At 41.3% G+C, this 17,175-nt stretch overlaps 1 protein-coding gene across 11 annotated transcripts in view; it reads right to left on the bottom strand.

Moving 5' to 3' along the window:
- PAK5 (p21 (RAC1) activated kinase 5) overlaps window positions 1-17,175 on the bottom strand; it is a 178,841-nt gene that overhangs the window by 33,664 nt on the left and 128,002 nt on the right. For 10 of the 11 annotated variants that reach the window (XM_073339626.2, XM_073339634.2, XM_078852357.1 and 7 more), the window contains one exon: window positions 1,474-2,271. The exons of the other annotated variant lie outside the window; for it this stretch is intronic. In XM_073339626.2, the coding sequence (XP_073195727.1) occupies window positions 1,474-2,271 (798 nt within the window). The remainder of the gene's footprint in view (window positions 1-1,473; window positions 2,272-17,175) is intronic. 11 annotated transcript variants of the gene reach the window in all.

Genomic DNA, 17,175 nt, shown 5'->3' with positions numbered 1-17,175 from the left:
AATTCACTTGTGTATTAGTATAGATCAAAGTGACTGTTAAATGAAAAAGAGTGTATTTGGTGTTTAAACTTCAGGAAAACTAATGGGATGTTCACATATCTGTATCCTGTTATAATGGAATAGCAAACATTTACATTATTTATATCCCTGTAACTAAATAACCCATCAAATGAGAAAGAAGCCTTGTGTAATGCAAATGAAGAACTGTAACAGGAAAGTGCTAATTCTTGTCCATTTAAAGGCCAGTGGTTATTGTGTGTGATGATCCAAGATCAAAGACTCTAACTGCGCTCCATCATCGAAGAAAGACATCCCCCCCCCAACCCTTCATCTCTGGACTATTTGGATTCTAACAAGGAAGAATTAACCAAATGAGAAAACAGAGATCCCCAGAATTACTCTGATTAGCCCTAACGGCTTTTTGGAAACTGACAGATTACTACATCTCTGCTACCCCTTGAAATTATAGACTGTGACTCACCTGTACATATATTTGTACCTGCTTTAACATCTCAATAGCGCTCATTCCTTTGTCTGAGTTAATAAATCTTTAGTGAGTTTACTATAGAATTGGCTACCAGCATTGTTTTTGGTGTGAGACCCAGGATGCAAATTGACCTTGGTGAGTGACTGGTCTCTTGGGACTGGGTGCAACCAGAATATTTTGTGATTTTTTTTTTGTATAAGTGACCATTTTTCACATAGTCCAGCTTGTCTGGGTGGCAAGATAGACTGGAGTGTCTAAGGGAACAGTCTCCGACTCGAGGTGGTGGAATCTCCTTCCTTAGAGGTTTTTAAGGTCGGGCTTGACAAAGTCCTGGCTGGGATGATTTAGTTGGGTATTGGTCCTGCTTTGAGCAGGGGGTTGGACTAGACGACCTCCTGAGGTCCCTTCCAACCCTGATAGTCTGTGATTCTATGCCTTATAAGACTACTGTAGTACTTTGGGAGTTCACATTTGGTACTGGGTCAGTGAAATCTAACGATAGAACATACCACCAGCCTGGGGTGGGGGTGGGGGGTCTGCCCTGCTTTTGACAGTCTGTCCTGATGGAGGCACAGTCATAAAACATTCCAGACAGCGTGACACCATAAATTAAGGGACTTTCCAGGGTTAACAATTAAAAGCATTTTAATTGGTAACCCTTGAAAATCCTTTACTGTACAGCGCTTCTCTCAGTGTTTGAGGGAAAATAAAACGAACCTAATCCGACGCCTAAACTGAGACACCTAATCAGACGCCTAAGGAAAAGTAGGCTGGTATTCAAAGGTATTGCCTTGCTGAGCACTTGCAGCTCCCAGTGAAATCAAGGGGAGCTATAGGTGCTGAGCACTTCGGGAAATCAGACCACTTTTACTTAGGTGCCTAACCATGGATTCAAGTGCCCAGCTTTATACAACCACCTTTGGAAACTGTTGGTCACACCTGTGAAAGTGATGGCCTGTGATAGCACCCACAGATGTTAATTTTACCTTTGCAATGCCTCCTGCTGTTTCTGACAAGCGAGGGTAGGTGTATGAACTATATGAATGCCCTTGCTGATTTGATTTAAAAGCACTTGCTCCGTATGGCACGACTGGTTCCTGCAGACCCGAACCTGATCTGGACCTCTGTCTCATGGCTGGCTGAGGACTTGTCTGGTTTACATATGACGACTTTGGTCTTTTGTCATAGTCATCCTTGTCTGGTCCATTTCCCCAGTCACTGTCACTGTATTCTCGTCTCTCTTTTGAGCACTCACTCTGCACTGAAGTTCTAGATGGAGCATAGTGAAAGGATTCTCTGTAGTCTAGAGACGATCCACTAAGAATCCTTTGATATTCCAACTTTAGGCCACTGTACTCAATTGGTTTGCTTTTTGTTTCCATATGTGTATGGTAATCTGGAAGAAACCTTGAGATGTCTGACTTTAGGGGCTTAATTTCTGAATAATAGGCGTCTCCGGGTTTTGTTTTCATCACGTGTCCATTCTGTTTTGGGGCGAAGCTACCTTGGCAGTATCTGTCTAACTCTTCCCCATAAAAACTCTTGTCTCTGTATTTTTCAGTGACATAGTCTGTCGTGGTGTCCGACTCACTGGAATACTGAGAATATGTGATATAACCATTTTCTTCCTGGTGGCTTTGTACATGGTTTGAGTTTCCTTGGTGTGGAGTGGGAGGACTTTCCTTCCGTAGGGAATTAGAGCGTGTCACTGAGATATTGTCAAATTCTTCTAGCAGGCCATTGATTGAAGTATCCTTTTGAGGTTTATTTCCTCTAACGATAGTCTGGGAACAGAAAATTGCTTTGATTAAATACAATCTTCTATTTAATATTTGACTGATAAAACCTCTGAACAAAATGATCTAGCAAGCAATACATTCAGAGGTTATGTTCTATTCTCCTATCAGGTAGCTCATTTGAAGGAAAAAATATATTTTTATGCAGAATCATGCAGAGACAGAGACACAATTATCGGCTGAGATTACCAAAAGAAACTAGCGATTCTGGATGTTTCAATTTTGGGTGTCTAATTTAAGACACCTTAAAAGGGTCGAATTTTCAGAAGCAGGATATTCAGCTCAAAAAATGGAGGCACCTCAAATTACTAGACACTTTTGAAAATCTTGGGACTATTATATTCATTATTATTTGCTGCTCATCTGCATCAGACAAGGCTAATAGTCTGAAGCTGGTGTACAGTATAAGGATAAGCTAAAAGAAAATCATTCCACAGTCTGCATTCACTTATACGTTTGACCGTGGAGAAGAGTCAGAACAGAAAGTAGTGCGCAATTTATTGGGCACTATTTTCTTTCAAAACAATATCTGTGAGTGTAATAGGACCACCCCGAGTAATTACATTGGAGTTCATCTCACATTAGACACCAGGGGGAAATAAAAATAAAGTGTAAAACCTAAATACCTACCTCTTATGTGATGTAAAGAGGAGATATTCACAGCTTTCAGCGGGCCACCTGGCTCCAATAATATCTTTAATTAACCAAGTATCTTTTAAAGGGCTAAATCATGGCCCTGGGACATCCACAGTGTGGGAGCTGCATGGCCTGACCAGGCTGTGGTAACTTTTCCTATATCCTAAATGCTGCATAGTTATCCACCCTCTCTCCCTTCTGTTCCCATTTCTGCAGCCCTGGGGATGGAGTGACCTCCACAGCCCTCTCTGGGATAGAATGCATGATCTTCCTCTCCCCAAACTGCTTCTTACCACTCAACACCTGCTCCCTACTAATTCCAACCCAGGATGATGGGCCTCATGACTGGCACGTAAGGGCACACATGAAGTCAGCCATGCTTGATTTCTGCGCTTATCTATCAGGGATTGAACTATTTTTTGACTCATTATTTTTTGACTCATTAGGTGGGCATCTATTTTTAACTTGTTGAGTTTGTAAACAGAACTTAGCCAGCCTAGGGAGATATCCTGTAGCAACACTTTTGTGTTATCATTCTGTGTCTTTTTGTGTGTGCCACAGAACACGGCTTCAAGGGGACTTCTGGTGCTTCATCCACCAGGGACTCAGGGGGGAGGGGACTACTGGATCCCTGACTATGTGGGTGATCCCCACAAAGAGATGGCCCACAGAAGGGGTCACCGCAACTCTGAGACTGCAAAAGCTGCTCTGGAGCCTTGGTGGGAAAGTCTCCTTCCCAACATCTGATCCCCATTGACTTCCCCAGTGTACAGCCTGGCTATTGAGGTTGTGCACTGGCTTTAAGTGTAGACCAGGCTTCAGATTTTGTGGAGCTGCTAGATAGTGGGTTTGAAATACAGTCTGGGGCACTGAGCCCAATCCCTGTTTAATTCCAACACAGACTACGGAGGCTTTCCCAGAAGTGCACAACCCCCGACATCCTTGTACAGCTCAGGCTGAGTCATACGGACCAGTGCTGACTAGATACAGCAAGGAGGTATCTGTGAAAGACGGCTGTGATAGGAATTATCAGCAAAACCAAGCATTTGCTTTATAAAAACAAATACTTCTATAGAAACCTGATGGCACTCATTGAATTGTGGAAGTTTAGTTAGTAGATGAAAGGAATGTAGCCATTGTGATGCTGTCTGAACTACAAATCGTGTGGTATGATACCACACAAAACCCAACTTAAAATATTCATTTAAGATGGCCTAGATCACTGGCATAGGGACTGAAAACTGGCTGAAGGACAAAAACCAATGGGCATCTTATTGCCACTATCATCATTACTAGGGGATAAAGAGTATTATTGGTCGGCACAGGTTAACATTTTCAGAAGCACTTATTTCACTTAGGAGCCTCTCTCCCGTCAACTTTCATTAGGACACAGGTACTTCTGAAAATTGAATAGCCAGTCACTACCCCCAGAGAGCTTATAATCTAGACAGACAACACAAGAATGCTCTGGAAGTCGTGGAAGATGGTGCTCTGGGTAGAGCTATATTTTTCTTATCATCTATAGACATTGACAATGACAGATAGGTAAGATAAATATCAATAGAGGAGATAGACACCTGGCATAGCTATATCTGTCTCACCTTGCACTAATCTGCAGAGTGCAATCAGCTCACAAGGAGAGAAGGGTGCACCCCATAAAGAGTTCAGTCATAAGCATGCTCCCCCTCTGTGCAGGGAGTTCAGGGAGGAATTACTCTGCCTGGCCCTGACAAGCTTGACCTAGCCCTCAGTAGTTACTCAAGGGCCTACTGCGCCATCATTAACCATGATGAGCAATACCTCACTCCATGAGGGCAACACTCAGGGCATTGTACACAGCAATCTGTCGGAGGTAAGATGACTACTAGGGTAAGATGGACAAGATGACTACTAGGCTCTTCCATTTCTAATTTCTAAGGGTCTGATTCTGTCATCCTTGCTCACATTAGGTAGGCCCTTATTCTGTTAGCAGCCCCATTGATCTGAGGCACACACAAGCAGATACTGCAATTTCTTGTCTTTCCAGATTAGTTTCTTAGTTACAAAGTAGAGTGCTACTCAATATGAGTATGGGTGGCAAAATTTGGCCCTAAGATTTCTTACTCACAATGAAATGCACCTTACTCCTTGAGTAGTTCCACTAAGATCGGTAGGGCGGCAAGGGGACATTCAATGATGTTCAACACACAGTCAACCAAGCGATATTGCGAAGAACTGGGTTCAAAAAATAATCAGATAAGTTCATGGAGAATAGATCCACCAATGGCTATTAGTCAAGATGGTCAGGGATGCAACCCCATGCCCCGGGTGTCCCAAAGTCTCTGACTGCCAGATGCTGGGACTGGATGACAGGGGATGGATTACTTGATAATTGCCCTGTTCTGTTAATTCTTTTTGAAGCATCTGGCATTGGCCCTGGCCGGAAGACAGGATCTGGGGCTAGATGGACCATTGGTCTGACCCAGTATGGCCATTCTTATGTTTTTATGTAAGGACGTTGAAAGGTGGCATATTCAAAAATGATAAAAGGAAATGAATTTTTACACAATATGGAATGAGACAGTGGAACTCATTGCCACAGGATGTTGTTGAGGTGAAGAACTCTAAGAGGGATTGAACACATATATGGATAACAAGAATAGCCAGAATTATAAAAGAAATGCTAAAAAATTTTTGGAAGGGATATAAAACCTTATACTTCTGACCTTAAGACAGTCTCTAACTACAAGGGGTTAGGATGAGACCTATATAGGGGGCAGATTATCCCACATCTAATGACTGTGGGGTTTCTTACACCTTGTTTTTGAAGAGCTGGTGCTGGCCACTGCCAGAGTGAGGACTGATGAAACTCAGGTCTGATCCATTTTCTATGTTACTATGATTACATGAGGAGCATGGTGCTACTCAATGGAAGGGTAGTGTAAGGGTAGCAAGATCTGGACTTATTTATTATGCTGTCAAATTCATGCTCAAAATCCATTCTGTAAAGCTGACGAATGCAATACAAGAATAGCAAGGCAAGCAGCTTTAACTGTGCCTGTGCTGGGAATATGGAACAATAGTCATTTCTACTGCGTTGGGCAACACTGAAAACAATGGAGACCTTCAGAAAAACGTTTCGGGATCAGAAAACAAGCTACAAGACAAACACTATAGCAATGTGTTGATTAAAAAGGGGCTAGAGTACCAGCAAATTATCTGGGAAGACTATGAACTGTAGTATCTGCTGACATCTAGGTAAACACTATTCTATTCACTCTGCTTCAGTCTTCCAGCATATAGTTTGGAGTAGACAGAGCATGCACTATTCAGACAGGGAGCTGATTGTCAGAATAAGAACCTAAAGAGCAAATTAAATAGCGTGTTGTGTACTTGGTGTAATGCATCAGTTTGTAGCTTGATCAGATGTAACACCTGGATACTAATTTTCCGGCAAAACATAAACCAGAACTAGTCACGATATAACTCCTAATATCCCATTTACATTGTTGGCAGATGAATCTGTGAATTCTGAATTATCTATCAATCATTCAAAGCAAAGATCTATGTGTTGCCCATATTTATCGTGCTGATAACTTAAAGACATGACAGCAAAAGCAAGTTCAGAAATCTAGCAACATTTTATATACTTGTATATTTTTGAGTAGAGCGTGCCCAGGTAACTTGTCATACCTTAGAGTGTGTACGTGTAATTATGAAGCATTTTTGTGTGGTTATTGTATATAACAATATGAAATCAAAAATGATGTTAAAAGAATATTAAGGTTGCAACGTTAAGTGCTTAAAAGTTTGGAAATGCCAGAATTAAGGTTGGCTGTGTATGGGTGAGTCTGTGCAAGTCTGTGCAGTACCAATGTGCACGCTTCCATTTCGATATTTGTACTCAGTCCTGAAGTCTTTGCTCATGTTTTCCCTCAAGCAAAGCTCCTGCTGTAGTCGGAGGGAGATGTGACTAAGTAAGGCCCTTTCTTGCCTTTCTTCCTCTTTTTGCTTCAACTGCCTTTTTGCTGAATCTCCACAAAATCAACAGCAATTTGCTTCTATGTTATTCAGAAAAGGCCACCTCTGTAAAGCTGGGCTAAATGCAAAGCAATCATGACCTTGCATAGATCCCTGCTCTGATTTATGCCCATAATTATTTGTCCAGGTTGCTATTTTGAAGCAAGCAACATTGAAACAACAGGAAAATAAAAAAGTAAACAGATTGCTTCTTTTGACTTTGAAGCGATTCAATAACATGAAAGGAATCATTTCATTAAACTGCAGCCTCTCTTTGGCAGGGTGACTTTATGATCATTCATATTTAATTATCACATAATCAAACAGCAGATTCAACAATGAAATGCTTATAACTGAATGCATGATTGAAATACTCAAGTGCCATCCAATTTCTCCTGTATCAACATGTGCTCAGGATAGAACTGCTGATTTAATAATCTTCCTGGAGCTACTCTTCAAAGAGGGGAGGTTCCCCTGAAGTAGACGGGGCTGTCCATTCACTCTGCCTTCTCTGTGCCTGGAATGAGCAGGAGCAGAGGGGAACTTCTGTGGGTAAAACTCTCCCGTGGGGCGGGATGGGGGTAATATGATTTCTCCCTCCTTTGCAACCCAAAGATGTCTCAGTGCTGGTGCTCCATCGAGAAAGAATTCCACTGGGCTTTGGGGGTGGAAGGCGCTCCTGGATGCATCCAAGCAGATATCTCGGGGGAGTTAATCTGTTTGAAGCAGCATTAACTCCTGCAGATGAGGAAAAGTGGTCTTCTGGCTATACATCAGGACATTTAGGTTCTATTCCTGACTCTCCCTATGTGCACTGTGTCACGTCACTCACAGTGCTCACCATTAAAATGCCAAAACTTGTCAACAGATACTTATAGCTGAGATACTGCAGGTATCTCCTCTTCTAAATACAGGGGGAAAACTGTAGGATGACTACTGGCAAACACTGTCTTTTTACGAGCAACCACTGTAGTTTCTATTTACCTCAGTTTCTTTATATGTAAAATGGGGACAACACTTACCTACCACATAGGGCTGTTGCAAGTCTAGATTAAATTTAAGTGCTTTAAGATTCTTGCTTGGAAGCTGCCATGGAAGTGCCAAGTATTGTTATTATTACGATCAAAAGCACACCACTGATATCACAAGATGAATTAGTATATAGATATGGTTTCCTAAAGGGGAAAAAGATGTGATCTTCGGACAGTGCAGTATGTAATATTGCAGGAGCAAGTATTATGTCAAGAAAAATTCTCTGTGTTGCTCCTGTTGAATGAAAGTTGAACATACTGAGGAAGATAATTTTAAAAATATTTCTGGTAGGTCCAACAGCAGATAATTCCAAAATGAAGCATTAAACCTTTATCTAATATATGTTCTGTGAAGAGTGACAAAGAATAACTAAAATACTGTTAAAGTCTTTAAGGTGCCACAAGTACTCCTTTTCTTTTTGTGAATACAGACTAACATGGCTGCTACTCTAAAATACTGTTGTGTGTCTTACAGGAGGATAAATAAACTTCACTCATAATTATTTATTTGGTCTAAAAAATAAACAAGGATCCATCTTTAGGAATAAGAAAAGGAGTACTTGTGGCACCTTAGAGACTAACAAATTTATTTGAGCATAAGCTTTCGTGAGCTACAGTTCACTTCATTGGATGCATTCAGTGGAAAATACAGTGGGGAGATTTATATACATGGAGAACATGAAACAGTGGGTGTTACCATACACACTGTAACCAGAGTGATCACTTAAGGTGAGCTATTACCAGCAGGAGAGCGGGGGGGAGGGGGAGGAATGCTACCACAATGTATAAAAATAAATAAACAGAATCTTTGCTTCAAAAGTTAAATAAGATGTTTTTACAGAATTGAACTAATGTCAGGACACTAAGTATTCCTGCAAAAGGAGGTGTTGTGTGCTTCGGTGATGTACTGTAGGTTTGCTATGAAGTAGAAATTTTTGCACTATGTAAGTGGAAACAAGCCACTAAGTTGATATAAACCGTGGCCAACATTTTCAAACTTGAGAGCCGCAAGTTAGGTACCAAAGGCCTGATCCAAAGCCCATTAAAATCAACAGAAAGATTCCCACTGGACTTCAAAGGGTTTTAGATGAAGCCCCTTAAACCCTATTATCCTTAATAAAAGCAGACCGAGCACCCACAAAATCCATTGAAGGTGTTGTAGGTGCCCAGCACTTCTGAAAATCAAGTTGCTTTCATTTAGGTGCCTAAATAGGGATCCTGGTGCCTAACCTTAGGTTCCCAAATTTGCGAATGTTGGCCCCTGTTGTGGACACATAGCTATTCTCTCTGTGCAGCAGTGCCACGTAGATATTAGTTAGCGAAAAGAGAAGCTCATGCCATGTAGCTAGGGCAGCAGGAATTACAAAAGGCTGAAATTTTAGCCTGTTTTAGGGATTATGCCAAAAGTGGTGGTAGTACAAGGATATTCTTTGCTAATAACGGGGAAGTCTTGCAATTTCAAATTGCATCGCATTGGAAGTAAAAACAAACAAACAAAACTAGGTGTAACTCATTCTTTAAAATCTACCCACAGTATTTCCAAATAAAGAATATACATTGTTCCTGATCCGTATATGTATTTTATATGTATAAAAAAAATCTTTTCTTGAGTCCTCAGACCTTGAGTCCTCAGTCTTCAGATCTTTTTAGAACAATGGAATTTAGATTGCTGCAGGTAAAGAAATGCAGATACTTCTGTAGCTAAAAACAATGCACTATTTATTAAGGTTGATTCAGCTAAGGTTATGTTTCATTTGTTTCTCTCTTTTGTTGAGTTCATGTAATGGAATCTTGTACAATAACTAGCCAAGCATGAATAATGAAAATCAAAACATATTGTATTGTACAACTTGGCTTAAGTAACTTTCACAAAAGATGGTTGCAGTTTGTTACTGTCAATTTCCAATGTTTATTAAAGAACATTTATCAGGGCAAAACACTATGCCATTTTAGATAGGTCAATATTACAATAGATTAAGGCGCACTAGTGAAATTTATGCCACTGTAGCTGTCATGAAATAAAATCAATTCAACCCAATCTAGTTGAATTAAAGTCCACTAAGTTCAAGCAGTAGTTTTCATTTAATTTCCACTGGTTCCTAAACAGTCTTGGTGTTTGTTCTGGCTGCCAGTGACAGTAGCCATATTTCATGGTGTTCCTTCAGTGGTCTGTCCTCTAGTGATAAGCTATAATGGATCTGTCCGTAAGAACAGCTGTCTCGCCTTGTTTCAAAGAGCAGATGAAAAACAGCTTCTGCTCTCAAATACTGTATTAACCTTGACAATAATGAAGTAGGTAATTAACAGTTTTGGCCTAAAATGACCTTGTGTTTATTGTTTTTTAAACTACTATACTTTATACACTAAGTATATATTATCTTTTCTTCTTCTAGATCATTTAAAAAATTCTTTGTGGATTTAAATTCTGTGTGACACAAGGAGCAAATAAATATCCTTTAATAAAATGTCACCTCATAAACAGCCAATCTAAATTCAGATTTTGTTCCTAGCTTACTTCCCTTATTTTTATTAACACATAATGTGTGTAATAAAAACACAATCTGTGTATATCTGAAAATCAATTTTTCTTAGGAAAATGGAACTACAGCAAATCTAAAGTTACATGCCATTAAAGGTAAATTAAGTAGACAACTGAAGAGTTGACAATTTCTCTTCTCATGCTGCAAGATATCAAGTCTTTGAAGCCTTGATCATGAAATTAAATTATATTCACAGGTGTAAGAATTTGATAGCATGGGCACCTTGGGAAGAGGAAATATTTCCTTGTCACTTCACAAGAACAATATTGGTGTCTCATTGTTATTAACTGGGTAATTTATATTATCAGTTGGAGGGGTGGATTTCACTAGTGCACATTTAATTCACCATCTCCAGGCTATGATGTGTGCGATCAACACACAAGATAGTAAAGAGCAGGTGTATGAATCACAACAAACCTGTTGTTGCATGTGAGGATGGTACATTGAAGCTTCCTGGAGGACATATTGTGTTGAGTCAGTTCTCTCATTAGACAACACTGGGCCATCTGTTTTAACCAATACTGTAGTCGATCTCAGGGTCCAGTTTGGTGTTTACGTGTATAATGTGATCAGTAGCACCACTCACCCATGGCATATGGACCGTCCCACAGTCCTTACTCTGGCCTAACTCTGTTTGCATCAAATCCTGCTACCCATCACTTCCATAGCTGTGGGAACCCCGAAATGTAGTGGCATCACTGGGGGGTCCACTATACTGGGGAGGCAGAAGTTAGGAAGCCCAGCACTGGGGTCTAAACCCCTTTATGTGCTGCAGAGCTCAACCCTTCCTGTGCTCCTGGCACCCCAACAAAAAGCAGCGTTTGGAGGTAGGACAGGTGTAAGCAGAGACTGGTGGCTATGTGACTACATAGCTCTCCTGGCCAAACCCCGGCACAGAAGGAGTCCCAGGAACAGCAAAGACTACTGTAGCCTTATAACAACTGTATTAATAAATAACACCTAACTCTTATGCAGCTCTTTTCTTCCATAGATCTCAAAGCAAAAGGAGGTAAGCATCATTATCCCCATTTTACAGATGGGAAAACCAAGGCACAACCAGAGAAGTCAAGATCACTCAGAAGTCCTGCAACAAATCTGGGAATAGAACCGAAGGCTCCCAAATCCTAGTCCAATGCTCTATCTACTAGGCCACAATACTTCTCACAAGACTGTCTACGAAGCTGCTATGGATGAGACAGCAGAAGGTGCTTCCTTCTCCCACTGGAGTTGATTCTCAGCGCACAGTACATTTACTTGGACTGTGTGCTGGGATGAAGATTTGAGAGCTTCACTGGGAATTTTGCCCATGTGAGGATTTCTCTGATGATCAAGAATTTCCCCACATCCATGGTTTTTATAATGCCCCCTCCAGTCTATATTCAATAAACTGGTGATAGCGTGTGGCTGCTTTTTAAATGGAGATTGTGCAGTAATCACAGTTATCCTGCCTCAAAGAGGAATCATGCCACAAAAGAAAATACCACTTCATACATCACAAACTGTTGAACAGGGCCCTTCAACCATAAATCAATTATGGTTTAAAGGCAAGTGCCAAGACACAGCAGATGATCGCTATCATAGTACTGCCCACCCTGTATATCAGCATGTAGCCTCTGAACCAGTGCTCGCCTTATAGCAGCCAGTCAGCTGAGGGGTCCAATATACTTCCCCTCTTATCTGCCCAATATGACCCAATGCAGACTCTTGGGAAGCAACGCAGTCTGATGGGAGGGTTCAATAGAACTGTCTGATGTGGCTTCTTGCAGTGCTAAGGGGCAATGCGGTACAGTTTCCCATCTTCTTTCTATCTTAGGTACCGATATGGTCCCCTTTACTGGAGACCTGAACACCTCCCAGCCATTCGTGTATTTCTCTGCACAACAGCCCTGTGAAGGATGGAACTATTATACCCACTTTGCAGATGGAGAACTGGAGGCACAGAGCAGCTCAGTGACTTGCCCATGGGTTGCAGAGGAACAGACTTGAACCCCGGTCTCCTAGTGCCCTAATCACCCTTCCACGCTCCTCACAGCTCCCCTTCCTCCTTGGCTGGTGCAGTGAGAGCACTTTGTCCTGTTTCAATCTACTTTAACCACTAGTCCAGGGCAGGTTCCAACCTCAGAATTCCTACTACAAGCCTGGTCCGTCCTGCCTGTTAATGGAAACCCAGTCTTCCACCAGCTACATTACCAAGGTCTCTTCCTCTTTGGCAGCTATCTGACAAATGGCCTCCTACTCCATAGATGGCTCTCTGGTTGGTAACCCGGTTAAACTGGCCATCATGTAACCAAATGTCTGTGAGAAGTGTAAATTGCTAGGTGTAGTTTGAAAATCTTGCTGGTCTGGGTATGAGGCCTGGATGAGGGCCAGAAAGGTAACAGTTTACTTTGGGACCTAATGGGGTTCTGGTCCATGAGTAGGGCTCTCAGGCACTACAATACTACCAATGATAACAGTAATAGTCCTAGTGTCTGAGAACCTATGAATTCTCCAGCCAAGAAACAAAGATACCATTTGAAAAGCTGGTTTCCTATCCAGATAGTCAGCTAGATTAACTACACAGCTGTATTAGGTAGACACACAGCAATCAGGGATTCACACCATCTGTATGCCTGGAATTCCAGATTTCAAAGGGAAGTATAAAACATTCATCTTTATGTGAAGTTTAACGAGCACGTGCTGTAGAATGCTGTGCTGGCAGCGTGGCTGTTGCCAAGGAAACTAGTGAGATGTGAATTCCAGAAGCTGCCTTGGAAGGGAAGAAACATCAGTTATTAGTATGGGTAGAGAGGAGCACAGGAATTGCCAGAAGATCAGACTCCCATCTAGTCCAGTAGCCCGTCTTTGACAGTGGTCAGTATCAGACACTTCACAGGAACATGAAAGAAACTGCCATGATGGACAATTATGGAATAACTTGCTCATCGGGACATTTCTTCCTACCCCTGTATTTTAGAGGTTGGCTTAAGCCCTGAAGCATGTGGGTTTATTTCCCTTCTGTTTTTTAATTTCCTTTCTAAAGGTAACTGGGGATGTCCTCATTTTCTATATAAATATCTAATCCTTTTTCGAATCCCATAAAGATTTAGGCCTCTGTCATATCTTGTGGCAATGAGTTCCACAGATTAAGTGTTTGTTGTATATAAAAAAAGGATTTTTTTTCACTGGTTTTATGTGTATTACCTTTAGTACCATTGAATGTTCCCCAATGCTTGGAGAAGCTGCGGAATCCCAGCTGAGTGGACTGAAGAGTGAATACTCAGATTAAACACTCATACACAGGAAGCAAACAGCAGGTCAAGCTGTGAGTTTACTGCTCAGGATGCCAAAGGGAAGTTTCTTCAATTTCCAAAGACAGCGTTCGGGCAGGAAAAACTATGTTACAATTTTACTCTGCAATCCTGCAAACAGATATGCACGTACTGAACGTTGCACAGGTGAGCAAGTCTTACTGAATCAAACCCATGATAAAAACCCATCCATTGATTTCAGTGGGAGCAGAGTTTGGCCAGCACTGAGCTCTTTTGAAAATTCCACTTCGGGAGTGCAGAGAAGTCGTAGTTACACCCGGGACCACCAACAGGAGATTCAGGGCCAGATTCGTGAAGATGCAGCTAGTCCGCTAGCGGGGCTTTTAAAAGCACCTAAACCGATGAGGCACCTATCCCACATTGATTTTAATGGGAGACAGGCACCTAACCTGCTTAGGTGCTTTAAAATTTCATAGGAGCCTATAGCTCCTCGCTAGTTCTGCTTGTAGCTTTGCACTACATGTTGAGGAGAAGGGCGGCAAAAGTGAACCAACACGATCCAGTTGTTTTACTTAAATAAAGATACCAGTGAAAACCAGTCGGATCCCTTTATAAGCATCTTCAGCATCCCACCCCCAAATGAAACAGGATGCACTGTGTGAAGAGTGGAAACTACATCTTAACAGAAAACTTCATTTTTTTCTTCTTGCCCCTCATTTCCCCAACCCAATTCTTTGCAATTTTACTTGCCATTCTCACCAGATTTAGCTAATTCCATTCTGGGACAGCTGCTGTTTAGGAATTTCCACACAGAAAGGACACACGGTTATACTAGAGAATCAGCATCAGCTCCTAACTAGCTGGCAGGTGAGAAGCAACCAAGCATGGGCCATCCTTTCCCCCTGAAGCCTGTGCAGTACAGATCATCTCAGTAATGGGTGCACTATCAGTCCTGACTCACTGTCACTGGTACAAGAAACATCTTTTACTCTGTCCACCCACTATCATTTGCCATATTATTTAAATGATGACAGATGCTAATAACTATGTAGCATACTGTTTCTTTATTGTATTGTGACAGAAGAGACAATAGATACCTACAATGATAAGTCTTAGTGAAAAACACACTACACTTTTAGCTGCTAGTGTATGGTATGATAGACCAGAGTACATAATGTTTGCAGTGTTGGTGCAGCTGTGTTGGTCCCAGGATATTAGCGAGACAAGGTAGGTGAGGTCATACCTTTTCCTGGACCAGCCTCAGCTGGTGAAAGAGACAAGCTTTCAAACTGCACAGAACTCTTCCCAGACCTGAAGAGGAGCTCTGCCTGACTCAAAAACTTGCCTCTCTCACGAACAGAAGCTGGTCCAGTAAAAAAGATTAGCTCACCCAACTTGTCCCCAGAACAAATAATGTCAGTGAAGAGAAGACTCAGTGCACTGGCATTCTTTGGAACTTTTTTATGAATGCTTGACTCTGGGTCACACCCTACCCAAGGGGACTGGAACACATGAGTTATGAGGAGAGGCTGAGGGAGCTGGGATTGTTTAGCCTGCAGAAGAGAAGAATGAGGGGGGATTTGATAGCTGCTTTCAACTACCTGAAAGGGGGTTCCAAAGAGGATGGCTCTAGACTGTTCTCAATGGTAGCAGATGACAGAACGAGGAGTAATCGTCTCAAGTTGCAGTGGGGGAGGTTTAGATTGGATATTAGGAAAAACTTTTTCACTAGGAGGGTGGTGAAACACTGGAATGCGTTACCTAGGGAGGTGGTAGAATCTCCTTCCTTAGAGGTTTTTAAGGTCAGGCTTGACAAAGCCCTGGCTGGGATGATTTAACTGGGAATTGGTCCTGCTTCGAGCAGGGGGTTAGACTAGATGCCCTTCTGGGGTCCCTTCCAACCCTGATATTCTATGATTCTATGATTCAAGTCAATCTAGCTTCATTACCATTATGCTTCAAGTTCTCTACTTGGACCATTATATATATGGGTATATATATGGTATATATGGGTTTCACTTGTACTATCCAACTGTGCTGGATATGATACGGGGGGATATGATAAAGATCTACAAAATCATGACTGGTGTGGAGAAAGTAAATAAGGAAGTGTCATTTACTCCTAATAACACAAGAACTAGGGGTCACCAAATGAAATTAATAGGCAGCAGATTTAAAACGAACAAAAGGAAGTATTTCTTCACACAATGCACAGTCAACTTGTAGAACTTTTTGCCAGAGGACATTGTGAAGACCAAGACTATAACAGGGTTCAAAAAAGAACTAGATACGTTCATGGAGGATAGGTCCATCAATGGCTATTAGCCAGGATGGGCAGGGATGGTGTCCCTAGCCTCTATTTACGAGAAGCTGGGAATGGGCAACAGGGGATGGATCACTTGATGATTACCTGTTCCGTTCATTCCCTCTGAAGCACCTGGCATTGGTCACTATCGGAAGACAGGACACTGGGCTAGATAGACCTTTGGTCTGACCCAGTATGGCCATTCTTATTTTACAGCTGTGCGGTCCTGATTCACCTTTGCATTACTCCAGACCCTATGTCATTGTTATTTTGTTGCTTTCAATGGAATAACGTCAGAGTAAACCTGGAGAAACTTTGATGAATCATGCTCATGCATCTATTAAATATTACAAGGACCAAGCACTGACTTTTTTCTTTTTGATCATCAGTCCAAGACGGATGCCTGAAAATATTTCCTGATATCATTTGTACTGACCTACCAGGTAAGCACTTTGCAAAAAGTTTTCCAACAGGATTCTGAAGCTGGTGTCTCACAAATGCTACAAAAACAACAAGTCTGGTGGCACCTTAAAGACTAACAGATTTATTTGGGCATAAGCTTTCAGGGATAAAAAACCACTTTTAATCTGGCACATTGAGTTCTCTACTGCCACTAAACTAAGTGTCTTCAATGGGAGCACTGTTAGGACCTCACTGTGTGTTTTTTAAAAAAACCCTCTTACAAGTATGTAACTTGGACACTGTCACATTGGATTAAACTGATATTGGCAGCGATGTAAAATAGGTCAGCAGCTAAGAGAATGATGGGACATTCTCATTTCAATTTACAGAAAGTGTGAATAATGTAGAAATGAAGTTATTCAGTCTGGAAAAATAACTGATATTTGATGCACTGAAACAAGTGTACATATAAACATCTGAGATAACATATAATATTTTCAATGACTTAACTTCAGTGCAAACTGTTTAAAATTCTTTAGAAGTAAAGTGATGGGGGACTATAAAAAAAGATGAACCAAAACTGCACTGTATAATTTGTCAACCTTTTTACAGCAGTTTTTAAAGTCAGTTGCCATAACAACAAGAGCAACATTTCATTATAATCACATTCACTGATGATTCTTTTGACATTTTAAAACATAATAACTTTGATAAAATGTTTGGTATTA

This window comes from Lepidochelys kempii, chromosome 3 (genome assembly GCF_965140285.1).
Source record: "Lepidochelys kempii isolate rLepKem1 chromosome 3, rLepKem1.hap1, whole genome shotgun sequence".
NCBI lineage: Eukaryota > Metazoa > Chordata > Testudines > Cheloniidae > Lepidochelys > Lepidochelys kempii.
This window is presented reverse-complemented; position numbering and strand designations above follow the sequence as displayed.